The sequence below is a fragment of the Chiloscyllium punctatum genome, chromosome 26 (assembly GCF_047496795.1).
Source record: "Chiloscyllium punctatum isolate Juve2018m chromosome 26, sChiPun1.3, whole genome shotgun sequence".
Lineage (NCBI taxonomy): Eukaryota > Metazoa > Chordata > Chondrichthyes > Orectolobiformes > Hemiscylliidae > Chiloscyllium > Chiloscyllium punctatum.
The window spans coordinates 63,595,700-63,622,976 of record NC_092764.1 but is presented as its reverse complement, the minus strand read 5'-3'; the positions used below and the strand labels follow the sequence as shown (position 1 = coordinate 63,622,976).

The 27,277-nt window shown below is 46.2% G+C and overlaps 1 protein-coding gene across 1 annotated transcript in view; it reads right to left on the bottom strand.

Moving 5' to 3' along the window:
• LOC140496217 (uncharacterized) overlaps nucleotides 1–27,277 on the bottom strand; it is a 135,153-nt gene that overhangs the window by 60,691 nt on the left and 47,185 nt on the right. The window contains exons 6-9 of the mRNA XM_072595717.1: nucleotides 8,091–8,201; nucleotides 6,178–6,220; nucleotides 5,965–6,083; nucleotides 3,843–3,896 (exon numbers count right to left, since the gene is read on the bottom strand). Of these exons, the coding sequence (XP_072451818.1) occupies nucleotides 3,843–3,896; nucleotides 5,965–6,083; nucleotides 6,178–6,220; nucleotides 8,091–8,201 (327 nt within the window). The remainder of the gene's footprint in view (nucleotides 1–3,842; nucleotides 3,897–5,964; nucleotides 6,084–6,177; nucleotides 6,221–8,090; nucleotides 8,202–27,277) is intronic.

The window sequence follows — 27,277 nt, the reverse complement described above, 5'->3', positions numbered from 1 at the left end:
CAAAGCTAAAAAATAGGGAGAAATAGGGAGGTATTTATACGAGGCTGAGAGAAGGTGAGTCATGGCTCCAGAAGCAAAGGTAGCAATAAAAATATGATAATGACAGTGCATAGAGAGATTATAGGGAGATTAGGAGCTGTGAGTGAACAAGGCTGAAGTCAGTGCTACGTGACACAATATGTGGGGGATGGGTGAAGCAGAGGCAAAATGGAAAAACAGAGGAGAAGGATAGCAAAGGGGTAAAAGGAGAAGAAAAAGGTGATGAGAGAGTGGGGAGCGAGAGAAAGAGAGACAATCAAAAAATAAGAGGTACGGAACAGTGAAAAAAAAGTAAATAAAATAAATGAAATAAAATTACAGAGCAGAATGAAAACAGAGGGGTCGAGTTGGGATAATCATCTGAAGTTGTTGAATTCAATGTTGAGACCGTCAGGCTGTAACGTGCCTAGTCGGAAGATGAGATGCTGTTCCTCCAGTTTGTGTTGAGCTTCACTGGAACATTGCAGCAGGTCAAGGACAGACATGTGGGTATGGGAACAGGATTGTGTGCTGAAGTGGCAAGCCACGGGGAAGGTCATTATCACCTCTTGCTACTTTTGCTTCTGGAGCCATGAATCACCTTCTCTCAGCCTTGTATAAATAACTCCCTACTTCACCCTTTTTTTTAGCTTTGACAAGGGTCAGTTAAACTTGAAACATCAGCTCTTTTCTCTCTTTACAGATGCTGCCAGATCTGCTGAGATTTTCCAGCATTTTCTCTTTTGGTTTCAGATTCCAGCATCCACAGTAATTTGCTTTTTTTTACAAAGGAAGGTGGTTGTGGTTAGTGGAGATCAATTATCTCAGTGCAGAATATTCGGCAGGACTTCCACAGGGGAGTGTCCTAGGCCTCACCTGAATAAGCTGCTTCTTACACAACAATCCCTCCATCATAAGGTCAGACGTGAGGATCTTCACTCTCAGTACTATACCTGAGCTACTGAAGCAGTCCATGTGAACATGCAGCAAGACCTGGACAACATGGAGCTTCAGCTGCCAAGTGGAAAGTTAACCTTCACTCCCAACTACCAGACAGTGGTCATCTCCAGCAAGAGGGAATATAACCATCTCCCCCTGACATTCAATGGAATTATCGTTGTTGACTTCCCCACTTTTAATGTGATGAGCTTACCACTGCCCAGCTATACCAGCGATATAAATACAGTGCCCAATCAGCAGGCCAACCGCTGGGAATTGGGTTGTGAGTAACTCATCCCTACATCCATCCGCCTGCCTACGTCACATAACTCCGCACTCCGATGGGATACTCTCCACTTGTCTTTGTTATGATGCCAGCTGATATTATCGCCGGACAGTTCAGATCCCAGGGAGGAGAAAGTGAGGACTGCACAGCAGGTCAGGCAGCATCCGAGGAGCAGGAGAATTGATGTTTTGGACATAAGCCCTTCGCCAGGAATGATGCCTGTGGGCTGAGGAGCTGAGAGATAAATGGGAGGGGGATGGGACTGGGTCGGGGGGGAGGCGGAAAGATAGCTGAGAATGCAACAGGTAGATGAAGGTGGGGAAGAAGGTGATAGGTCAGAGAGGAGAGTGGAGTGGAGAGATGGGAAAGATAATGGACAGGTCAAGAGGGTGGAGTTGTGTTAGAGGCTTGGGACTGGCATAAGGTGGGGGAGGGGGGAGGGGAAATGAGAAAACTGGTGAAATCCACATTGATCCTGTGTGGTTGCAGGGTCTCAAAGCAGAAAATGAGGAGTTCTTCCTTCAGGTGTCGGGTGGTTAGCGTTTGGCAATGGAGGAGGCCCAGGGCCTGCATGTGGAGTGGAAGAGGAGTTCAAGTGTTCAGCCATGGGTCAGTGTAGTTGGTTGATGCAGATGTCCCAGAGATCTCCTACTAAAGATTCACAAACCTGACTTCCCCAGTCAACCCACTGTCTCAGCCTGCTCCTGTCCCACTGAACTGATCCCGGCCGACCTTCACACCGTCCTGTCCCCCTTAGTCCAGGAGCTCCCCACCTATGTTCGGGACACCACCCATGCTCTTCACCACCTCCAAGATGTTCATTTCCCTGGCCCCCAACACCTCATCTTCACCGTGGACATCCCTGTACACATCGATCCCCCACAACGAAGGTCTCCAAGCCTTCCATTTCTTCCTCTCACGCCCTCCCAACCAGTAACCTTCCACTGACACCTTCAGCTGGCTGGCTGAACTGGTCCTCACCCTTAACAACTTCTCCTTCCAATCCACCCACTTCCTCCAAAACAAATAGGTAACCATGGGCACCCACATGGGACCCAGCTATGCCTGCCTCTTTGTTGGATACATGGAGCAGTCTATCTTCTGCAGCTACACCAGCACCACCTCCCACCTGTTCCTCCGCTACATCAATGACTGTATCGGTGCTACCTCGTGCTTCCAGGAGCAAGTTGAACAGTTCATCAACTTCACTAACACCTTTCACCCCAACCTCAATTCACTTGGACCATCTTGGACACCTCCCTCCCCTTCCTGGACCCATCCATCTCCATCTCCGACAACCGACGAACCATGGACATCTTCCAAGCCACGGACTCCCACAGCTACCTGGACCACACCCTCCCACTCTACCACCTCTAAAAACGCCATCCCTTATTCCCAATTCGTCCGCCTCCACCTCGTTTGTTCCCAGGATGGCCAATTCCACCTCAGAAAGTCCCAGATGGCCTCCTTCTTCCACAATCGTAACTTCCCCCTCCCACGTGGTCAACGCTGCCCTCCAGCACATCTCCTCCACTTCACGTACCTCCGTCCTTGAATCCCACCCCTCCAACAACAACAAGAACAGAACCCCTCAGGTTCTCACCTTCCACCCCACCAACCCTCGCATACATCACATCATCCTCTGCCATTTCTGTTACTTCCAAACTGACACCACCACGAGGGATATATTTCCCTCCCCACGCTTGTCAGCATTCTGGAGAGACCATTCCCTCTGCAACTCCCTTGTCAGAGCCACGCCACCCCCACCAGACCACACCCTACTCCCGGCACTTTTCCCTGCCAACACAGGAATTGCAAAACCTGTGCCCACACCTCCCCCCTCACCTCTGTCCAAAACCCAAAGGATTCTTCCACATCTGACAGATATTTGCCTGTACTTTCCCACACATCATCGACTGTATACATTGCACCCGATGTGATCTGCTCTACATCAGGGAGACAGGATGTCAATTTGTGGATCAGTTCAGAGAATATCTCTGGGACAGCTGCACCCACCAACCCCACCGCCCCGTGGCTAAACCCTTTAACTCTCCCTCCGACTCCATCCAAGACATGCAGGTCCTGGGCCTCCTCCATCGCCAAAACCGAACCACCCGATGCCTGTAGGAAGAATGCCTCATTTTCCGCCTTGAGACCCTGCAACCACACGGGATCAATGTGGACATCACCAGTTTCCTCATTTCCCCTCCCCGCACCTTAACCCAGTCCCAAACCTCCAACTCGACACCACCCTCTTGACCTGTCCATCATCCTTCTCCCCATCTGCTCCACCCTCCTCTCCGACCTATCACCTTCTCCCCACCTCCACCTACCTATTACATTCCCAGCTACCTTCCCCCAGCCCCACCCCCTCCCCCCCAGTTATTTCTCAGCGACCCCTTCCCCCCGCCCCCCTACCTTCCCCCCCACCCCACAAGCCTCATTCCTGATGAAGGGCTTATGCACGTTGAGTCTCCTGCTCCTCGGATGCTGCCTGACCTGCTGTGTGTTTCCAGCACCACACTCTTGACAGTTAAGATCGCAGAATGAAATCTGGATTGTATAAATCATATTTATTTTTAAAGTGAGGCTCATTTACCGAACCACAGATACACAAGGCTGCAGTTCTCTTCAGCAATAAAACAGAAGCTTCCTGGACAAAATAACAAAAAAGCTGTCTAAATAAAGAATATAGATTAGATTACCTACAGTGTGGAAACAGGCCCTTCGGCCCAACAAGTCCACACCGACCCTCCTAAGAGTCACCCACCCACACCCATTTCCCTCTGAACTGAACATTATGGGCAATTTAGAAGGCCAATTCACCTGACCTGCACATCTTTGGACTGTGGGAGGAAACCAGAGCACCTGGAGGAAACCCACGCAGACACGGGGTGAATGTGCAAACTCCACACAGACTGGAATTGAACATGGGACCCTGGTGCTATGAGGCAGCAGTGCTAACCACTGAGTCACCATAGTTTGACAGATATTAAAACACAGCATAACAAACTCTCATCTCATCCCTGACATTATCATTTTATAGTGATTCAAATCCAGAGAAATTTACCTTCGATGTCAAATCTTTCAATTCAACTTAACTGCTGATTCCAGTTTTTTTTAACAGTGTGCTGTCAAGTCTCTGACATGAACACTCATGTCACTGAAAGCTTACTCTTTCTCAGTCTTGTAATCATCTGCATATTTCGAATCAAACACTCCTGGTCTGGAAGTTTCACAAGTTAATCTCCTACACCAAGATGGCCATGCTTTTTAGGTGAGAAAATATATTCTCTTCTTCCTCCAGTCATCTCCTCCTAAACTGTCCAAAGATCAATCCTTGATCATTAAGCAAGTTAATGTTTTGCAATATGTATTCCCCCTGTCATAAACCCCATCAAATCAACAACCCTCCATTCACACAGACAGGGGTTTGCAGTGACCTGCTCTCTGACACCTGCTGCATTCGGTCCCTCTTCCAGACTCTCTGACGATTTTTTAAACACCCTTGACAAAGTAACCAGAGACCCGGGTTCAATTCCCGCCTCAGGCGACTGACTGTGTGGAGTTTGCACATTCTCCTCGTGTCTGCGTGGGTTTCCTCCGGGTGCTCCGGTTTCCTCCCACACTCCAAAGATGTGCAGGTCAGGTGAATTGGCCATGCTAAATTGCCCGTAGTGTTAGGTAAGGGGTAGATATAGATGTAGGGGTATGGGTGGGTTACGCTTCGGCGGGGCGGTGTGGACTTGTTGGGCCGAAGGGCCTGTTTCCACACTGTAAGTAATCTAATCTAATCTAACCAACATCCCGATGCCACCAGTTTGAACTCTAAACTCTTGAAATGATATTAACATTTGTAAAAATCACGAACCTTACATCACACCTGGATAAGTATAGCTGCAAGAACATTCAGGAAGGTTGACAGCTCCCAGGATAAAGGACCCCACTTGAGTGGGACTCCATCCAACACCTTTCCCATTCCTTCCTTTCACCACTGGCTGACAGGGGGCAGCAGTGAGTACCACATCTCACATTCAGTGCAGCTCCTCAGTAAAGCTCCTTTCCAAGTCCCTTTCAAACCTGTTACATTGACCACATGGCCAGCAGGTTCATGGAAACAACACCAGCCACAAGTTGCCGATCAAGTCATACACTACCCGACCTGGAAACACATCACCCTTCGCTCACAATCTCTGGGTAAAGATCAGGGCAATCCCTTCCTCTCTGCATGATGGTGCATCTCCAAGGATTACAGAGGTTCAAGTAGGCAGCACACAACCAGCTTCTCCAGAGCAATTAGGGACAGGGAACTATCGTTGGCCCATCCAGCAACACCTGCATCCTGGGAGAGAATGAAAAAACATGACTGATTTCCCTGGTTTGTCTGCACTAGCGGGAGCTCAGACACTGCAGCAGAGTTGGGAGGCCCATTGAAAATCCATGTATGGGCACTGAGATCAAAGTCAGAACGGGATTTCAAGCAGGAGGTTCATCTGAACTGAGAGGCTGAAATATTGTTACATTGCTGGTTTTTAAACAGATTAAAAGTAAACATCGAGACTGGGGTGGGAGAGCTACAGAATATTTTGCAGAGGCATGTTCAAGACTTGGGCAGAGCTGTATTGAACTGCAGTAAGAATGTGATAACAGTCTCACTTTCCAGGCCAATTGAACCTTATATTGGAGTTTATTTACAGTGTGGAGATGAGCACGATTCATACCTTCGATTCCAGTGTTAGGACAAAGAAGAAACCCAGATGGTCACATCTGCAAGTGATCGTATCCACTCTGTTCCCCAGTCTGCTCATGGGGGTGTTACATCCATTCTGATCGAAGGAGCCTGTATTGGAGAATTATTAATCATGAGAATCATTCCCTCATTTACACATTCCAGTATTGAGTGATGTCAGCATTTTAAAACAATCTTCACTTACCATTTCCACCAGAGTCCCAGGAGCTGCATGGTGGAGAATCGGGCTAAAATGGAAAAATAAACCAGAACATTAGCTTCACCAACAATAACACAGTTGAAGCAGCTGGGTCGATACAAACACATTGAGACATTTCTCTCTCACCTGTCTAACAGGGTAAGGCAGGGAAGGAGGAGGAAATGTGATGCCAACTGGGAAATTATTGGGTTATAATTTTCCGGATCCTGGGTATGCCCTCAGTGTTCCCACCAAAGTAACTTTACACAAAGCAGATTCCTAATTGGTCACCTCCCCATTCACCATCTTTAACTTTACCAGGAAGTACAGGGCCCAGGGGGAGGGTCTGAAGCAGTGTCCAGACAGCAGCCTCATTGGGAGAGGAGAACGCTGCTGGACACGGGAGAGACCGAGCAGACACCTTCAAATCGGGGCACTCACAAATGTCCCTCTCTTCAGTGGTGAGAACGATACAAAGTCCTGTGAGGAACCTCAGGTTGGACAGTGATCCCTCTGAAAGACTGTCTGCACTACTCCAGGACCACTGTGAGCATTGCAGCTCCCTGAAGCTGTCAGTTATATCAGTTACCCATGGTCCACTGCCCTCCCAGTGAGAGAGCCCTTCCACCATGTTACTCAACTCCTGACAGAGCAGGGGTCTGTGTAACACCAGCAGCATTGCAGCACTGGAGGATCATGGTCCCTGATTGGGGCCATATTTGGCCTCACTGCCTGACCATCTCTGTGGAGGTTGCTGCTGAGTCCTGTGATTGCTCCAGTCCCTTATCATGAGAAAGTCACCCCTGGACAGGGTCAAGGAGTGACCTGTCAGGGTTTCTGGCTCTTTAACCAGGCCATTCACCCCCAAACCTGTCTCCATGAGATTGGGAAAATGCAGCCCGTGCCGCGTGCCTTTACAGAACTTGTGGAGGTCATTTTACTGAAATGGAGATGAGTCATAATGAAGGAAAGATGACAGCTTAAAACCATCATCGTCTGGGAGAGATTCAAGTGAAGACTCACCTCAATTCCCTGAGGACAGGCAGGACATGGCTGTTACTGTCAGGGAACTGAGGTGAGATTGTGTCGCTCTGTTTGAGGTGATGCTCCATGAACAGGTTTCACTCCCAGAGTCTCTCAGGCTGTAAAGGGGATGGGTTTTGGGTGTTTTGGATGGCCAATGGGGCAGCACCTGTTTACACCGAGTCCCTGTCCTTCTCCTGCTGATCTGAAACTGTGGTCATGGGGGGCTGTGGGTCTATTGATGTAAATGAGGAAAATGTCCCATTTAATTTCCTTCTGCTGTTTATGGTCCCCAGAATGTGGGGTATAAGGAACATTGTGTGAACAATTACATTTGATGAAGTGACCAAACTGGAACGTGGCCATTTTTAATGAACGTTTCCCCCAAGCTCCACAAACCTGAAGAAACAGGGTCACCTGACCCGAGGGGAACAACCTGTTTTACCAGGAATGTTGTGGGGGGTCCACCTGTAACAGAGAAATCCCTCTGACCATGGGGTTTTGGATGGGGTCAGGGCCATATCCATGGGGTGGACAATCATTCTGTCCTGTCCCAGACCCTCCTTTCTCAACCCTCCAGAGGAATTTCAGGACACAAGTGATGGGAAATATCTCACAAGGCCCAGCGATCCTCATTTGTACAGCATCATAACATTCCACACCCTTATCATGATCACAGCTTCTGATGGACATTAAAGAGACAAGGAGATCAGCTCCGAATCCTCCAAACCTGCCCAGACAGGGCTCCATTCACAGCCTGAGGACTATAGAATTTCGGGGTCATTCAGTTTAACTTGTTCATCAACACTGGAGATGATCCAGACTGTGCTGCACAATCCAGTCAGACCTGGCTGCTCACAGGCTCAGCTCGATGATAATGTGGAGGTTTATCTCACCTGGAAAGGTACATCCTGAAATGTAACTGTCAGAGGGCTGGTGAGATCATCAATCATTGAATCCCCCACTTGGATTGAAACATCGGGTGAGACAGGGTTCCTCTCCTGGCCCTGTAACAACACACAGAATGAATGATTGAAAATCTACTCACTGAGGATTTACAGAACACACAGAAACATTTCAATGATCTTCATTTCTGTGGTGAGGGTGAACAGAGGAGGCTTCCTCATTGTAACAAATGTTACCTTAGGGACTGTAATCCCAGAAGCTCCCTTTGCTGTCAGAAATGTGTGAATGATAACTCCAGACCTTCCATGAAGCTTTCTGCCCGCCCTGCCCTAGACTGTGGGGATGGGTCATTAACACATTAAAGTACATCAGTGATGTCCACCCCAATGGGAGTTCAGAGAGACAGAGCAACCCCTTACACAGGGACAGAAACAGAAATACAGAGACACTCAGTGTTGGGGAGTGAAGGGGTGTGGGTTACAAACCCTGTTCCTGATGATTCAGCCCAGCCACCCCCTGATTTGAGGGCTGGATGCTCATTCCCACTGTTGACCTTTTTAAGCATCAAGACACCTCACAAAATCGAGAGCTTTCAATGCTGACTGATGCAACAGTACGACACGTTCAGGACAATGTACAGGGAAACACCAGGGAACTGGTTTTGATTTGATTTTGGCTTCCTTGCCATGTGTACCAAGTACAAACATACAGGAGTACAGAGAAAAATGTTTCATGTCTCCACATAAAGTGCCATCTTCGGTACGAATACCGAGGTACAAAAGCCTAAAAACCAGGTAGAAAGGAAGAAAAAAGTCAAGAGGTAAACATTGCAGTAATTATAATGTAGTGTAAAATAAATGAAGTAAAGTTAAAAGTTACATACTATGGACCTTCTTAGTTTTCAACAGAAAATAAGAAGATAAAACTGCAGGTTCCAACAGTACAGTCTTTCTTCAGTGCTTCACCCATCACAGATCTCCATTTAATAGCACAAACAGGGAGGGATAGAGACCATATCCCATGGTCACAGCTCAAACAGGGAGGGACAGAGACCTTGTCCCATGGTCACAGCTCAAACAGGGAGGGACAGAGACCTTGTCCCATGGTCACAGCTCAAACAAGGAGGGACAGTGACCTTGTCCCATTGGCACAGCTCAAACAGGGAGGGACAGAGACCTTGTCCCATTGGCACAGCTCAAACAGGGAGGGACAGAGACCTTGTCCCATTGGCACAGCTCAAACAGGGAGGGACAGAGACCTTGTCCCATGGTCACAGCTCAAACAAGGAGGGACAGTGACCTTGTCCCATTGGCACAGCTCAAACAGGGAGGGACAGAGACCTTGTCCCATGGTCACAGCTCAAACAGGGAGGGACAGAGACCTTGTCCCATTGTCACAGCTCAAACAAGGGAGACAGAGGACAAAGACAAAAAAGAGGCAGATAGTTGGTTAGACACAGACCTTAAAACATTACAATGAGAAAACAGCCTCTAATGGAGCCTCTGAGAATCAGTTTGACATGTGTTGGCTCAGTACGATCTCCTGAAGATCTCTGTACACATTCAAGGAGCTTAATGAAACCACATTGCAGACTTTCCTGTAAAGTACAGATTTGGGGACAGAAGAAGGCCATTCATCTATCATGTCTCCCCTGGGTCTTCAAATTAGCATAATTCCCTGGTGCTAATCACTTGTTTATCCTCCGTATCTTTGTACATTATTTCTGCCCAAATACTGACCCACCATCCTCTTGAATGTCTCAGTTGAACCTGGCTCCACCACACCTCCTCGGTAACACATTCTAGACCCGAACTATTTGCTGAGTGAATGTTTTTGCCTCATATCACATTTGTACCTTTTGTAAATCACTTCAAATCAATGCCTTTGCATTTTTTCTTCCTTCTGCAAGCAGGAATAGTTTCTCCTGGTCTACTCGAGCTCATGGTTTTGAAAACATCAATCAGATCTCCTTTTCACCTTCCTTTCTCCAAAGACAACAGTCACAACTTCTTCAATCCAATCTTATAACCAAAGTTCCTCATCTCTGGATCACTCTTGTAAATCCCTTCTGCACTCTCTCCACTGCATTCATGTCCTTCCTACAATGTGCCACCCAGAACTGTACTCACTAAAGTGAAAGTATAAATACTGTCAGTAGTGTACAGTCAGTCGGGATAAAGATGAGGGATGATGCAGAGCAAAGGTAAACTAGGTCCTTATTTTAAGAACAGCTGCTGAGCATGTGTGAAAGGATCCATCTCACAGTAACATCAGGTCAGATGGAATCAAAGTCTGAGTCTGTCCCAACATGTGCCCAAGATAAGATATGAACCATTGTCATTGCTCAAGGATTCACTCATCTCCTTATCTTTCTGTCATCAGCTGGGTCACCTCTTCAAACACTCAAACACCATCTACGCTCCCAGTCACTCTGTTAACTCACATTATCTTCAATAAATGATTTGGATGTGAGCTCAGGAGTTATAGTTAGTAAGTTTGCAGATGACACCAACATTGTAGATGTAGTGGACGGAGAAAAGGGTTACCTTTGATTACAACAGGATCTTGATCAGATGAGCCACTAGGCTGAGGAGAGGCAAATGGAGTTTAACTTAGATAAATGTGACGTGTTGTATTTTGGGAAAGCAAATCAGGGCAGGACTTATACACCTAATGTCGAGAATGTGTTGCTGGGAAAGCACAACAGGTCAGGAAGCATCCGAGGATCAGGACAATTGATGTTTCAGGCGTAAGCCATTCATCAGGAATGAGGCTTGTGGGCTGGGGCTGAGACATAAATGGGAGGGGGTGGGGTTGGGGGAAGGTAGCTGAAAAATTGATAGGTGGATGAAAGTGAGGGAGAAGGTGATAGGTCGGGGGGGGAAGTGATGGACAGGTCAGGAGGGAGGTGCCAAGTTGGAGACTTGAGACTGGGATAATGTTGGGGGAGGGGGAATGAGGAAGCTGTTGAATTCCACATTTATCTTGTGTGGTTGTAGGGTCCCAAGGCAGAATATGAGGCATTCTTCCTCTAGGCATCGGGTGGTAATGGTTTCGTCGTGGAGGAGGCCCAGGACCTGCATGTCCTTGATGGAGTGTGGGGGGGGGGGAGTTGAAGTGTTCAGCCATGGGGCGGTGGGGTTGGTGGGTGCAGTTATCTGTGAGATCTTCTCAGAAATGATCTGCAAGAAGGTGTCCTGTCTCCCCGAAGTAAAGGAGACCACACTGGCTGCAATGGAGGCCGGGGCTAACATTGGGAGAGGAACAGGTAAATTTCTGATGGATGTGGAAGGATCCTTTGGGGCCTTGGACAGAGGTGAGGGGAGTGGTGTGGGTGCAGGTTTTGCACCTCCTGTGGTGGCAGGGAAAGGTGCCAGGACTGGGGTGTGGGCTGGTGGGGGGGAGTGTGGACCTGATGAGGGAGTCGTGGAGGGAATGGTGTTTCTAGAACGCTGATAGGGGTAGGGAGGGAAATATATCTTTGGAGGTGGCGGAATTGGCAGAGGATGATGCAATGTACATGGAAGTTGGTGGGGTAGAAGGTGAGGACTGGAGGGTTCTGTTGGGAGCGATCGTTCCAGAGGACCACCTCATATTCCTCCTTGGGACCTTGCAACCACATGGGATAACTGTGGATTTGAACAGCTTTCTCATTTCCCCTCCACCCACATTATCCCAGTCCCAAACCTCCAACTCGGCACTCCCCTCTCAACCTGTCGATCAGTCCCCCCTGACCTATCACCTTCTCCCTCACCTTTATCCACCTATCGCTTTCAGCGACCTTCCCCTAACCCCACCCCCTCCCATTTATCTCTTAGCACCAGCCCACAAGCCTCATTCACCTTTGGCCTGAAATGTCAATTTTCCTGCTCCTCAGATGCTGCCTATCCTGCTGTGCTTTTCCAACAACACACTCTCAACTCTGATCTCCAGTACCTGCAGTCCTCACTTTCTCCTTATCCAATTAATGGTAAAGTCCTAGGGAGTGTTGCTGAACTAAGAAACCTTGGAGTGCATGTTCATAGCTCCTTGAAACTTGAGTCACAGCTAGATAGGATAATGAAGAAGGGGTTTGGTATGGTTTCCTTTATTGGTCAGAGTACTGAGTACAGGAGTTAGGAGGTCATGTTGCGGCTGTACAGAACATTAGTTAGGCCACTTTTGGAATATTGCATGCAATTCTGGTCTCCTTCCTATCGGAAGGATGTTGTGAAACTTGGAAGTGTTCAGAAAAGATTTGTAAGGAGGTTGCCAGGATTTGAAGATTTGAGCTATAAGGAGAGGCTGAATAGGCTGGGGCTGTTTTCCCTGGAGCGTTGGAGGCTGAGGGGTGATCTTATCGAGGTTTATAAAATTATAAGGGGCATGGCTAGGATAAATAAACCAGGTTTTTTCCCTGGGTAGGGGAGTCCAGAATGAGAGGGCATAGGTTTAGGCTGAGAGGGGGAGAAATATAAAAGAGACCTCAGGGGTAACGTTTTCACACAAAGGGTGATCCGTGTTTGGAACGAGCTGCCAGAGGAAGTGATGGAGGATGGTATGATTTCAACATTTAAAAGGCAATTGGATGGGTATATGAATAAGAAGGTTTGGAGGGATATGGACCAGGTGCTGGTAGGTGGGACTAGATTGTGTTGGGATATCTGGTAGACATGGTCGATTTGGACTGAAGGGTCTGTTTCTGTGCTGTAGATCCCAATGACTCTATGACTCTAAGTATTTCTGACAATCTTCAAAGAACTGTTCATTCAGCGAAACAATGTACTTGAACCTTGCCCCATCATGCATCCATCTGGAAGAAAACACGCCTGCTGACACTCCCATTGCATTTACAATAGCTTTACTTGCTAACAAGATACAAGGTGATAAGGAACCAGCGACAGAGAACTGCAACTGCAGAGGAAAACTCAGACTGAAACTCCTGAATCCAGAATGAAACCACAGGATAAGACCATTCAATCCAACAAATCTGTCACTGATGGTTTAAAGAGCATGCCCTCCTTTGCTCTGTCCTCATAGAGTCAAACAGCACAGACTCAGCTTCTGGCAATCTTTTCTCCTTCAATTATTTATTCAATGCCATTTTAAAATTTCATGTTGAATATGTACCCACTACACTGTCAGTCACTGAATTTCACAGTCTAACTGGAGATCAAATAAAAATATTTCTCCTCATGTCACCTCTGACTTTTTTTTCCTAAATCTGTGCTCCCTGGTGAGCCACCCTTCAGCTATAGGAATCAGGCTTCATTTCTTTGCTCAATCAAAGCTCTTTATTGTATTAAATTCCTTTATCAGGTCTCCTCTTGGCTCTCCTTTCCACACTCCTCCGGGTTGCTCTTTCCTCACTCCATTTTGACCCTTCCCTGACTCCATGACTTTGATCTTCTGTTCTTTCCTGCCTCCAATCCCCCAGCTCCACTAATCCTCATTCTTCTTGATGTGGTGGGATGATCCAGGGGCTTGAGGACAAATTTTCACATTGTAGTTCTTCCAGAATTTGAAACTGAATTAATTTCCAGTGGGGCCTTGTGATCAGTAATGTTTAAAAAATCAACCGCTGCTAATAAATATTCTCCATCTAAAACCGTAAATAAATCAGGTAACTCCTTCCCACCAGGATTTCCTTAATTCACGAGTCATTTCTACTGCAATGATTTCAAATGTAAGAGAATGAATTTCCTCAAGTCTGAGATTCAAACATTACTGTGAAAGATCAGAAACTCTTTAAAATTCAGTCACTGTTTGTATGTGACAGTAGACACATCAAGGACAGTGCCATGTGAATGTTAACTCCCAAAGGGTCATTCTAAGATTTGGTTTTCTTGCAATGCCTAATCCCAGGCTGCCAGGCTCCCACATGGAGGCTGTGGACAAGGTTACAACTCATATTAAACTCAGACAATGACACAGAATTAAAATCAGCTTGTTCTTTTGAAAACTGCTGTTTTTCACCTAGAAACACAGGAAATAGGAACAGGAGTAGGCCATTCAGCCCATCGATTAAGCCAAATATCACCAAATCCATCATTCTGCATTTAAACACAAATGGATTGAAATGAAAGTGTGCGGAATAAATTATTGAAAGCTTTAATCCAACGTCTTTGCTAAAAATAAATTTGAAGCAAATCTTTTCATCAATCTGCTGCAACTTTAACTGGTCTGTTGGCTGTACTAAATGTTGTGAAGGCACATGAACATATGAATTAGGGACAGGGGGAGGTCATTCGGCCCCTGTTGCCTACTCTACCATTTGAAAACAAAATGGCTGACCTGTTTGTGGCCTCACCTCCTCACTCCCACCTCCCATCGCTAACCTTTGTAAGTTAAGGAGACACAGAAACATTGGGCCCCTTGAGCCTGCATGATTAAGGCTGATCATCCAACTCAGTTCCCTGATGCCTTTCTCTCCCTGTACTGAAGAACAATGTCTCCCTCTTTCTTGAAAGTTATCAATGTGTTGGTCTCAATGCTTTCTTGTGGCAGAGAATGCCATAGGCCTCCCACTCTATGGGTGAAGAAATTTCTTCTCATCTCTGCCCTAAGAGGCCTAACCTGTTTCCTTCGATAGTGACGGCTGGTCCTGGACGCCCTGGTTGTGAGGAACATCTTTCCTGAAACACCCTCATCAACACCTGTTAGAAACTTAAAGGTTTCAAAGAGATTCCCCCTCATTGTTCTGAACTCCAGTTAATATAGTCCTGCCACAGCCAGAGAAGCCGGGTTCCAAAACTTATAAAGAAATAATAGGAATCCTCCAGAACCAATTTCACTGAAATCATTGGGAATTGCTCAAAGGTTCAGATTCCATAAAGATAACCAGCAAGATGGCGAATCTGTCTCCCAGTTTGTAGCAACTTCAAAGCCATTAGCAGAATGTTGTGAATTAGGAGACAACTTAAATGATGCAATCAGAGACAGACTGGTGTGAAGTTTAAGATTTGATACAATCCAGAAGTCATTACTGACAGAAAGGAACTGAGATTTAAAGAAAGCACTGGAAATAGCAGTTTCTATGGAACCAGCAGATAAGAAACCTCAACAGCTAAGCCTTTTTGAACATCCATTCACAGAATGAATATGTCACTGGCTAGGCTTGCATTTATTGCCCATCCCTAATTGCCCAGAGGACAGTTAAGAGTTAACCACATTGTTGTGGGTCTGGAGTCACATGTAGGCTAGACCAGGTGAGGATGACAGTTTCCTTCCCTAAAGCACGTTAGTGAACCAGATGGGTTTATCCCAAATATCTACAATGATTGCACAGTCGTTGACTCTTAATCAAATTTAAATTCCACTAACTGCTATGGCAGGATTTGAATCCTGACCCCCAAACTTTTACTTGCAATGCTGGATTAATAGCCCAGCAATAATACCACTAGATCATTGCCACTCAAGCTGAAATATGAGGGCTTGGAAAATGGTGGTTGAGAAAGTTCACAAAATGGTGGCTGAGAGACAATCACCAAAACAGACTCAAAACATTACCCACCTTCAGGACTCAATCCCAAGGTCAACAATTATAAACCATGAATATCTTTTTCCTTTTCGATTACCCACTCCCACATTTTCCATTGATGTGGTAAAACAGGTCAGACAGCAGCATCTCGCTGGGATATAGAAACTAAACATTCAAACTGCAGCAAAAAAAGAAACATTTCATGGGTGCAGTTGATTGTATCAATGTGAATGTTCCCTTATAGGGTCAGGCTGACATTTTGCCCTTACACATTGTCAAAGGAAATGTTCCAGCTTTATTGTGAAGAATGTAGTTGGAGAAAGTCAAAATCAACTGGACAGAAGTGAATCACTGAGAGTCACAGAGTCATGCAGATGTACAGCTCCGAAACAGACTCTTCAGAACAGCTCATCCAAGCCAACTAGATATCCCAACATAATCTAGTCCAACCTGCCAGTACCCAGCTCATATCCCTCTAAACCCTCCCTATTCATATATACCCATCCAGATGCCTTTTAAATGCTGTAATTTTACCAGACACCACCACTTCCTCTGGCAATTCAAATCATACATGCACCACCCTCTGGGTGAAAAAGTTGCCCCTTAGGTCTCTTTCATATCTTTCTCCTCTCACCCTAAACCTATGCCGGACTCCCCCACCCAGGGAAAAGTCTTTGTTTATTTATCCTATCCATGTCCCCCATGATTTTATAAACCTCTATAGGGTCATCCCTCAGCCTCCAACACTCCAGGGAAAACAGCCCCAGCCTGTTCAGCCTCTCTCTATATCTCAAACCCTCCAACCCTGGCAACGTCCTTGTAAATCTTTTCTGAACTCTTTCAAGTTTCACAACATTCTTCCAATCGGAAGAAGACCAGAATTGCACACAATATTCCAAAAGTGGCCTAACCAATGTCCTGTACAGCCTCAACATGACCTCCCAACTCCTATACTCAATACTCTGACCAATAAAGGAAAGTATACCAAATGCATTCTTCACTATCCCATCTACCTGCAACTCTACTTTCAAGGACCTATGAACCTGCACTCTAAGGTCTCTTTGTTCATCAACACTCACTAGGACCTTACCATTAAGTGTGTAAGTCCTGCTATGATTTGCTTTCCAACAATGCGAGCAGCAGCTAAGGTAAGACAGTTTGTTTTAAAATTACTTACCGGTAGCGGGCAGCGGTGTTTTTTTTCTTTCTTCACAGAAAGAGCGGGAGCAGCGGGGGAAGTGACGAAGACCAGAGAGGCAGCCAAGACCCGGAAGCAGGTATAGCGTAAGCTTACCTGGGTAGGTTTTTTCCCTAGAGGTAGTGCCTCCCACCCGCCCTCCTCCTCTAACCTAATAATAAGACCCGTTGTGGGAAGGAGGTAAGTGCTGCATTTTGATTGTTCTATTCTTTCGACCCAGTGTTTTTTTTTTAAAAGGTTACTTTTAGAGGGATGGCAGTGAAGGCAGTGCAATGTTCCTCTTGCAACAGGTTTGAGGTGAGGGATGCCATGGACGTCCCTGCTGATTACACTTGCAGGAAGTGCACCCATCTCCAGCTCCTCCAAGACCGTGTTAGGGAACTGGAGCTGGAGTTGGATGAACTTAGGATCATTCAGGAGGCAGAGGGGGTCATAGATCGGAGCTTTAGGGAAGTAGTAACTCCAAAGATTGCAGACAGATAGGCGACAGTGAGGGGGAGTGGGAGGAAGCAGCCAGTGCAGGGACCCCCTGCGGCCGTTCCCCTCAAGAACAAGTATACCGTTTTGGATAGTTGTGGGGGGGGGGACTTACCAGGGGTAAGTAATGGGGCTCAGGCCTCTGGCATGGAGCCTGTCCCCATTGCTCAGAAGGGAAGGGTGGAGAAGAGCAGAGCAATAGTAATTAGGGACTCGATAGTTCGGGGCACAGATAGGCGGTTTTGTGGGGGCGAGAGAGACTCACGTTTGGTATGTTGCCTCCCAGGTGCAAGGGTACGTGATGTCTCTGATCGTGTTTTTCGGGTCCTTAAGGGGGAGGGGGAGCAGCCCGAAGTCGTGGTCCACGTTGGCACCAACGACATAGGTAGGAGGAGGGCTGAGGATGTTAGGCAGGCTTTCAGGGAGCTAGGTTGGAAGCTCAGAGTTAGGACGAACAGAGTTGTTGTCTCTGGTTTGTTACCCGTGACACGTGATAGAGAGTCGAGGAATAGGGAGAGAGAACAGTTAAATGCGTGGCCACAGGGATGGTGCAGGAGGGAGGGATTCCGATATTTGGATAACTGGGGTTCTTTGTGGGGAAGGTGGGACCTCTATAAACAGGATGGCCTCCACCTGAACCTGAGGGGCACCAGTATCCTTGGGGGGAGGTTTGTTAGCGCTCTTGGGGGTGGGGGGGGGGGGGGGGTGGGGGTTTAAACTAACTCTGCAGGGGCATGGGAACCCAGACTGGAGCTTTAGGGTGCAGGACCTGGAGTGTAGGGAGGTTAGGAACATGGCATCAATCTCAAAGGAAGGTGCCTGTAAACAAGAAAGTGGCTTGAAGTGTGTATACTTCAATGCAAGAAGTATACGAAATAAGGTAGGTGAACTTGCAGCGTGGGTTGGTACCTGGGACTTCGATGTTGTGGCAATTACGGAGACATGGGTAGAGCAGGGACAGGATTGGCTGTTGCAGGTTCCAGGGTTTAAATGTTTTAGAAGGGTCAGAGGTGGGGGTAAAAGAGGGGGAGGTGTGGCATTGCTTGTCAAAGATAGTATTACAGCAGTGGAAAGGACGATGGATGAAGACTCGCCATCTGAGGTAGTTTGGGCTGAGGTTAGGAATAGGAAAGGTGAGGTCACCCTGTTAGGAGTCTTTTACAGGCCTCCTAATAGTCCTAGAAATGTAGAAGAAAGGATTGCGAGGATGATTCAGGAGAAGAGTGAAAGTAATAGGGTGGTTGTTATGGGGGACTTTAACTTTCCTGATATTGATTGGGAAAGCTATAGCTCAAGTTCGTTAGATGGGTCAGTGTTTGTCCAATGTGTGCAAGAGGGTTTCCTGACACAATATGTAGATAAGCCAACAAGAGGTGAGGCTATACTGGATTTGGTTCTGGGTAACGAACCAGGCCAGGTGTTAGAATTAGAGGTAGGTGAGCACTTCGGGGACAGTGACCACAATTCGGTGACTTTTACTCTCGTGATGGAGAGAGATCAGTGTGCACTGCAGGGTAAGGGTTATAGCTGGGGGCAGGGAAATTATGATGCGGTGAGGCATGACTTAGGATGCGTGGCTTGGAAAAGTCGGCTTCAAGGCAAGGGCGTAATTGATGTGTGGAACTTGTTCAAGGAGCAACTATTGAGTGTCCTTGATAAGTATGTACCTGTCAGGCAGGGAGGAAAGGGTCGTGTGAGGGAGCCGTGGTTTAATAAGGAATTGGAATCCCTTGTTAAATGGAAGAGGGCGGCCTATGTAAAGATGAGGCGTGAAGGTTCAATTGGGGCGATTGAGAGTTATAAGGTGGCCAGGAAGGACCTGAAGAGAGAGCTAAGAGCAGCAAGAAGGGGACATGAAAGGTCCTTAGTTGGGAGGATTAGGGAAAACCCTAAGGCTTTTAATAGGTATGTCAGGAATAAAAGAATGACTAGGGTAGGAATAGGTCCAGTCAAGGATAGTAGTGGGAAGTTGCGTGTGGAGGCTGAAGAGATTGGGGAGACACTGAATGAATACTTTTTGTCAGTATTCACTCAGGAACAGGACATTGTTGCCGATGTGAATACTGAGTCACAATTATGTAGAATGGATGGCTTTGAGGTATGTAGGGAAGGGGTGTTGGAAATTCTGGAAAGGGTGAAAGTAGATAAGTCCCCTGGGCCTGGTGGCATTTATCCTAGGATTCTCTGGGAAGCAAGGGAGGAGATTGCAGAGCCATTGGCCTTGATTTTTATGTCCTCGTTGTCTATAGGAATAGTGCCAGAAGACTGGAGGCTAGCAAATGTGGTTCCCTTGTTCAAGAAGGGGAGTAGGGACAGCCTGAGTAACTATAGGCCGGTGAGTCTCACTTCTGTTGTGGGCAAAGTCTTAGAGAGAATTGCAAGGGATAGGATTTATGAACATCTGGATAGGAATAATGTGATCAAGGATAGTCAGCATGGTTTTGTGAAGGGCAGGTCGTGCCTCACAAACCTTATTGAATTCATTGAGAAGGTGACTAAGGAGGTGGACGAGGGGAAAGTGGTAGATGTGGTGTATATGGATTTTAGTAAGGCGTTTGATAAGGTTCCCCATGGTAGGCTACTGCAAAACATACGGAGGTATGGCATTGAGGGTGAGTTGGAGGTTTGGATTAGGAATTGGCTGGCTGGAAGAAGACAGAGGGTAGTAGTGGATGGTAAAGGTTCATCTTGGAGTGCTGTTACTCGCGGTGTTCCGCAAGGATCTATTTTGGGACCATTGCTGTTTGTCATTTTTATAAATGACCTGGAGGAGGGGTTAGAGTGTTGGGTGAGCAAGTTTGTGGATGATACAAAAGTCGGAGGAGTTGTTGACAGTGAGGAAGGATGTAGCAGGTTACAGCGGGATATAGATAAGCTGCAGAGCTGGGCAGAAAGGTGGCAAATGGAGTTCAATGTAGCTAAGTGTGAGGTGATTCACTTTTGTAAGAGTAACAAAAAGATGGGGTACTAGGCTAATGGTCGGATACTTGGTAGTGTGGATGAGCAGAGGGATCTTGGTGTCCATGTACATAGACCTTTGAAAGTTGCCACCCAGGTAAATAGTGCGGTGAAGAAGGCATATGGCGTACTGGCTTTTATTGGTAGAGGAATTGAGTTCCGAAGTCCTGAGGTCATGTTGCAGTTGTATAAGACTCTGGTGCGGCCGCATCTGGAGTATTGTGTGCAGTTTTGGTCGCCATACTTTAGGAAGGATGTGGAGGCACTGGAACAGGTGCAGAGGAGGTTTACTAGGATGTTGCCTGGTATGGTAGGAAGATCGTATGAGGAAAGGCTGAGGCACTTGGGGCTGTTTTCATTGGAGAAAAGAAGGTTTAGGGGTGACTTGATAGAGGTGTACAAGATGATTAGGGGGTTAGATAGGGTTGACCGTGAGAACCTTTTTCCACGTATGGAGTCAGCTATTACAAGGGGGCATAGCTTTAAATTAAGGGGTGGTAGGTATAGGACAGATGTTAGGGGTAGGTTCTTGACTCAGCGAGTTGTGAGCTCATGGAATGCCCTGCCAGTAGCAGTGGTGGACTCTCCCTCTTTATGGGCATTTAAGTGGGCATTGGATAGGTATATGGAGATAGTGGGCTAGTGTAGGTTAGGTGGGCTTTGATCGGCGCAACATCGAGGGCCGAAGGGCCTGTACTGCGCTGTATTCTTCAATGTTCTATGTTCTATAATGCTGCACCTCGCATTTATCTAAATTAACTCCATCTGCCACTCCTCAGCCCTTTGGCCCATCTGATCAAGATCCCATTGTAATCTGAGGTGTAGTGACCACTGTCCGCTACACCTCCAATGTTGGTGTTATCTGCAAACTTACTAACCACACTTTCAATGTTCAAATCATTTATATAAATGGTGAAAAGTAATGGACCCAGTACCGATCCTTATGGCACTCCACTGGTCACAGGCCTCCAGTCTGAAAAATAATCCACCACCGCCACCCTCTGCCTTCAACCTTCAAGCCAATTCTGTATCCAAATGGCTAGTTCTCCCCGTATTCCTGAGGTCTAACCTTACTAATCAGTCTCCCATGGGGAACCTTGTCGAACGCCTTACTGATGTCCATATAGATGACATCCACCACTCTGCCCTCATCAATCCTCTTTGTTACTTCTTCAAAAACCTCAATCAAATTCATCTGACATGATTTTCCACACACAAAGCCATGTTGACTATCACGAATCAGTTCTTGCCTTTCCTAATACATGTAAATGCTGTCCCTCAGGATTCCCTCCAACAACTTGCCCACCACTGACGTCAGGCTCACTGGTCTATAATTCCCTGGCTTGTTCTTACCACCCTTCTTAAACAGTGGCACCACGTTAGCCAACCTCCAGTTTTCTGCCACCTCACCTGTGACTATCGCTGATACAAATATCTCAGCACAGGTCCCAGCAATCACTTCTCTAGCTTCCCACAGAGTTCTGGGGTACACCTGATCAAGTCCTGGGGATTTATCCACTTTTATACATTTCAAGACATCCAGCAATTCCTTCTCTATAATATGGACATTTTTCAAGATGTCACCATCTATTTCTGCCAAGTCCTTCTCCACAGTAAACACTGATGCAAAATACTCGTTTAGTATCTCCCGCGGCCCCTCACAAAAGCCACCTTGCTGATCTTTGAGGGGCCCTATTCTCTCCCTAGTTACCCTTTTGTCCTTAATGTATCTGTAAAAACCCTTCGGATTCTCCTTAACTCTATTTGCCAAAGCTATCTCGTGTCCCTTTTTTGTCCTCCTGATTTCCCTCTTCAGTAAACTCCTACCGCCTTCATACTCTAAGGATTCACTCGATCTATCCTGTCTATCCCTTAAATATGCTTCCTTCTTTTTCTTAACCAAACCCTCAGTTTCTCTTGTACCTACCAGCCTTTCCTTTCACCCTAACAGGAATATCGTTTTCTCTCTGGAGTCTCGTTTTCCCATTTCTGATGGCTTCCCAATTTCCAGCCATCCCTTTACCTGCGAACATCTGGCCCCAATCAAATTTTGAAAATTCTTGCCAAATACCATCAAAACTAGCCTGCCTCTAATTTAGAACTTCCACTTTTAGATTAGAGTCCTTTAGATGAGATTACGTATAGAGTGGAAAGAGACCCTTCAGCCCAACAAGTCCACACTGACCCTCCAAACAGCAACCCACCCAGACTTATTCCCCTAGGTGTACCCCTTCACCTAACACTATGGACAATTTGGCATGGCCAATTCACCTAACCTGCACAGTTTTAGACTGTGGGAGTAAACCCACAGGGAGAATGTGCAAACTCCACACAGACAGTTGCCTGAGGCGGGAATTGAACCCAGGTCTCTGGCACTGTGAGACAGCAGTGCTAACCACTGTGCCACCGTGCTGCCCACAGTCTATCCTTTTCCATCACTATTTTAAAACTAATAGAATTATGGTCACTGGCCCCAAAGTGCTCCCCCACTGACACCTCAGTCACCTGCCCTCCCTTATGTCCTAAGAATAGGTCAAGTTTTAAACCGTCTCTCGTAGGTACAACCACAGACTGAATCAGAAAATTATCTTGTACACACTTAACAAATTCCTCTCCATCTAAACCCTTAACACTGTGGCAGTCCCAGTCTCCATTTGGAAAGTTAAAATCCCCTCCCATAACCACCCTATTATTCTTACAGATAATTGAAATCTCTTTAGAAATTTGTTTCTCAATTTCCTGCTGACTATTAGGGGGTCTATAATACAATCACAACAAGGTGATCACCCCTTTCTTATTTCTCAGTTCCACCCAAATAACTTCCCTGGATGTATTTCCAGGAATATCCTCCCTCAGCACAGCTGTAATGCTATCCCTTATCAAAAACACCCCTCCTCTCTTGCCTCACTTTCTGTCCTTCCTGTAGCATTTGTATCCTGGAACATTAAGCTGCCTTCCCTGTTAGGCCCCTTGCATTGAAATAAATGCAGTTAAATTTATCAGTCCTACCTTGTTCTCTGCTTTGTTCCTGCCTGCCCTGACTGGTAGACTTGCTTCTTTTCTCAACTGTACCAGTCTCAAAATGATCTCTTTCCTCACTATCTTCCTGGGTCCCACCCCCCCACCTTAATTGTTTAAATCCTCCCAAGCAGCTCCAGCAAATCTCCCTGCCAGTATATTAGTCCCCTTCCAATTTAGGTGCAGTCCATCCTTCTTGTACAGGTCACTTCTACCCCAGAAGAGATTGCAATGATTCAAAAATGTGAATCCTTCTTCCATACACCAGCTCCTCAGCCATGCATGCAACTGCTCTATCCTCCTCTTCCTACCCTCACTAGCTCGTATCTCCGGGAGTAATCCAGATATTACTAGCCTCAAGGACCTCCTTTTTAAATTCCTGCCTAACTTTCTATAATATCCCTTCAGAAACTCATCCTTGTCGTTGGTTCCAATGTGTACAATGACCTCCTGCTTGCCCCTCTTCCCCTCTAGAACATTCTGTACTGTCTCGGAGACATCCTTGATCCTGGCACCATAGAGGCAACACACCATTCTGATTTTTCACTTCTGGGCACAGAAATATTTGCCTGTGCCTCTGACTAAAGCGTCTCCTAACACAATTGGTCGCTTGCAAACCGGTGAACCCCTAATTACATTAGAACCTGTCTTGATACCAAAAACATGGCTGTTCGTGCTACATTCCCCTGAGAATCCAACATCCCCTACATTTCCCAAAACAGCATACCTGTTTGAAATGGGGATAGCCGCAGAAGACTCCTGAACTACCTGCCTACCTCCCTTACCTTTCCTAGAGTTAACCCATTTATGTGATGCTATCTGCAACTTTTCTCCCTTCCTATAACTGCCATCTATCACATCCTTTTGCTCTTGTAATTTCCTCATTGCCTCTAACTGTTGCTCCAACTGATCCATTTGATCTGATAGGATTTGCAACCAATGGCATTTACTGCAGATATACTCCTCAGTAACATGTAAACTCGCCCTAAACTCCTACATCCGACAAGAAGACCATATCACTCTACTAAAGGCCATTTTTGCTTCTTTCAATCTACAGTCCCAGAAATAGCACCGTCTTCTTCCTCTACAAAACACTGCTCCAGGCTTACTTGACACTGATGATTTCAGAGACAGATCTCAATAAAACATATCATCAATAAAGAACTCACTCTACTCACTATTGTAGATTGACAGCAAGGCTATACTTAAAACTATCCACTTATCTGTTTCTGTGCTGTGACCTCTCCCAAACAGGTTCCTTCAAGATCAGGTGTGAATTTCACTGTTAATTTTCCCAGACGCACTCCGATGTCCAGTGATACATGAATTCAAACAGCAAAGGCAGTAACTGTGCAGGTTCACTGCTGGGTCAGTTAGCAGTGTGGGTTGGTTTCTTTCTCTCTCTCTCTCTCGCACAGATCATGTGCTGCCTATTGTCTGTTTTTCTCTCTTTTAAAAGTGCTATTGTTTTGACTTTATTTCTCCAAGGTTCCAATACAATGCAGCAGCATATAAACAGTAATTGCTGCTCCTGGAATTCAAGGGAATCACCTCCAACACCTAAAATACCTCAAAAAAGGAGTAGCCTTTTCCAGCTGGAAATTTTTCCCGTCCTCCATCTTGGATTACCCATAATCCTTGTTAGATTCTGAGACTGATCTCCAAAAAATGTTTTCAATGGGATGTGGTCGATTGTCGAATGAGATGAGATTCAAACAGAATGTTACATTGATGGATCAGCCTCATACAATCAGAGCAAAGGTCGAGGCAGAATGAGAGAGACTGGTCAAGATGGGAGTCCTTGGACCCATCAATGTGAGTGATTGGGCCATGGCCATTGTGACAGTGTCAAAGAAAGATGGATTGTACCCATCTGTAATTAATTTAAGGTCACTATTAACCCAGAACTGTGTGCTGTGCAGTAAAGTATACATTAATCAATGATCTATTTGCTGGAACAAACAAAGCCAAAATTGCTGGAGAAACTCAGCAGAACTGGCAGCATCTGTGGATCAAAAACAGAGATAACCTTTCAAGTCCCTTGACCCTTCTCCAGAACTGACAGCAGGTGGGAAAGGGTGATATTTATGCTGGGGACAGGGGTGGTGGAGGGGTGGGGTGGGGAGGAGAGCTTGGAGTTATTGGATGGGTGGAGCCAGGGCCGAGAGAGAGAGAGGGAGAGAAAATGTTAGTCAACAACAGGACTGATTACAGTAAGCCAAGAATAAGAGAAGCCAGAGAGATGACAATGGGGACTTTAAGTTGGTGAGAATGGGTTTGCTGTTTTCTTCTTCCTCGTGTGTTGAAAGCATCCCATTCCAAGACAGGATCTGGGGTGTGTGGGGCTCAGTAACAGAAAGGGAAGGAGGTGTTCATGCTGTAAAATTATTAAACTGGAGACTGAGTCCTGAAGGCTGTAAGGTCCCCAAGCAGACGATGAGATGCTGTTCCTCCAGTTTGTGTTGAGCCTCAATGTAACAGGCCTGAGACAGGAATGTTAGGATGGGAATGCAGTGGTGTGTTGAAGTGGCAGGCAACTGGAAGCTCAGGGTCACTTTTACAGACAGCACATCGATGTTCCACAAAGTGGGAACCCAAAGGCTCTTTCAATTATCTTTGCCAAACAAGTTGAAGACCAATAGTCCTGAGGTGGACATCTTCTACATTGAACCAATCGAGAACATACCAGAAATGACAGGACACATTAAGAAGTGCACCAGAAATGATCCACTGTTATCAAAAGTGACGGATGTGGTGTTTCGTGGTAAAGTCACAGGAACAACACCAGAACTGAAGCCATATGTCACACAGAAGCTACAACTATCCATACAAGCAGAATATCTTCACTGGGGAATGTGGGTCACCATTCCAACACAGTTAGGGAACTGTGTGTTAAATCAACTACATGAAGGCCACTGTGGCATTGTCAGAACAAAGGAGACAACCAGAAACTAATTTTGGGACCAGGGCTCGACTCTGAAATTGAGGAGAAGGTGGGAATATGTGCTGCTTCTACAAGAGCCTCAACTGACCTCCATTAGTGCCTTACCCCCACGGGAATGGCTGGAAAGGACAGGGGAAAGAATCCATATCGATCACACCAGACCTTTCGAAGATCATTTGATTTGCTGGAACCACCCATTACACAGGACATTGTTGATGGGAAACAGCAGAATCAGGGTTTCCAATGAGAGAACAAGGACAAACACTGGGTTTTACAAAAAGCTCAACTCGTGTTGGTGAGGAATTATACCACTGGTGTGAAGTAGATATCGACCATCATTATAGCACAGATTGGACCAGTTTCCTACACTGTACAGATGACAGATGATGCCATATGCAGATCAACACTTGGCAACCTGAAAAAATGTGTCAGAGACAACATTGTTTGAAGATCCACAATAATTTTGCCAAATAAAGACCTGGATATCCCTGAGGACACAGCAGTAACTTGAATATCTGATGGTGACAATACCTCAGTGGAGAAGACCACAACATTGTGTAAAACCTCTGAACATTGATTCATCTCAGGAAAAGACAACATTTGATGATTCTCCTCAGTTACATTAACTACTCTCCAATCCATAGGAACTGTTCCAGAGTTGAGAGGATTATAGGAGATAACCTCGAGCACATCTGTATTTTCCAGGGCCACATTCGAAACCTCTCTGTGATGAAGGTTATTAGGCCCTGGGATTGATCTGCCTTTTCTCCGATCTGCTTCCCCAATACCATTTCCCTAAGAAGACTTCTTCCTTTCAATTCCTGCTTTAGTTCAATTCCTCCTTGTGTCCCCCATCTTTTGGGAAGTTGTTTGTTTTCTTTCTTTGTGAAGATTGAACTAAAGTATGTCATTAATTGTTTCCTATTATAAGTTCTCTTGTTCCTGACTGCAGGGGACCTATGTTCATGTTTATTAATCCTTTTTCTCTTAATGTACTCATCGAAGCTTCTACTATGAGCTTGTATGTTTCCTTTAAGATTACTCCCATACTCTGTTTTGCCCTTCTTAATCTGTCTCTATTTCTCCTGTTGAAAGGGCCAAAGGTCTTTCCAATCTTCTGATC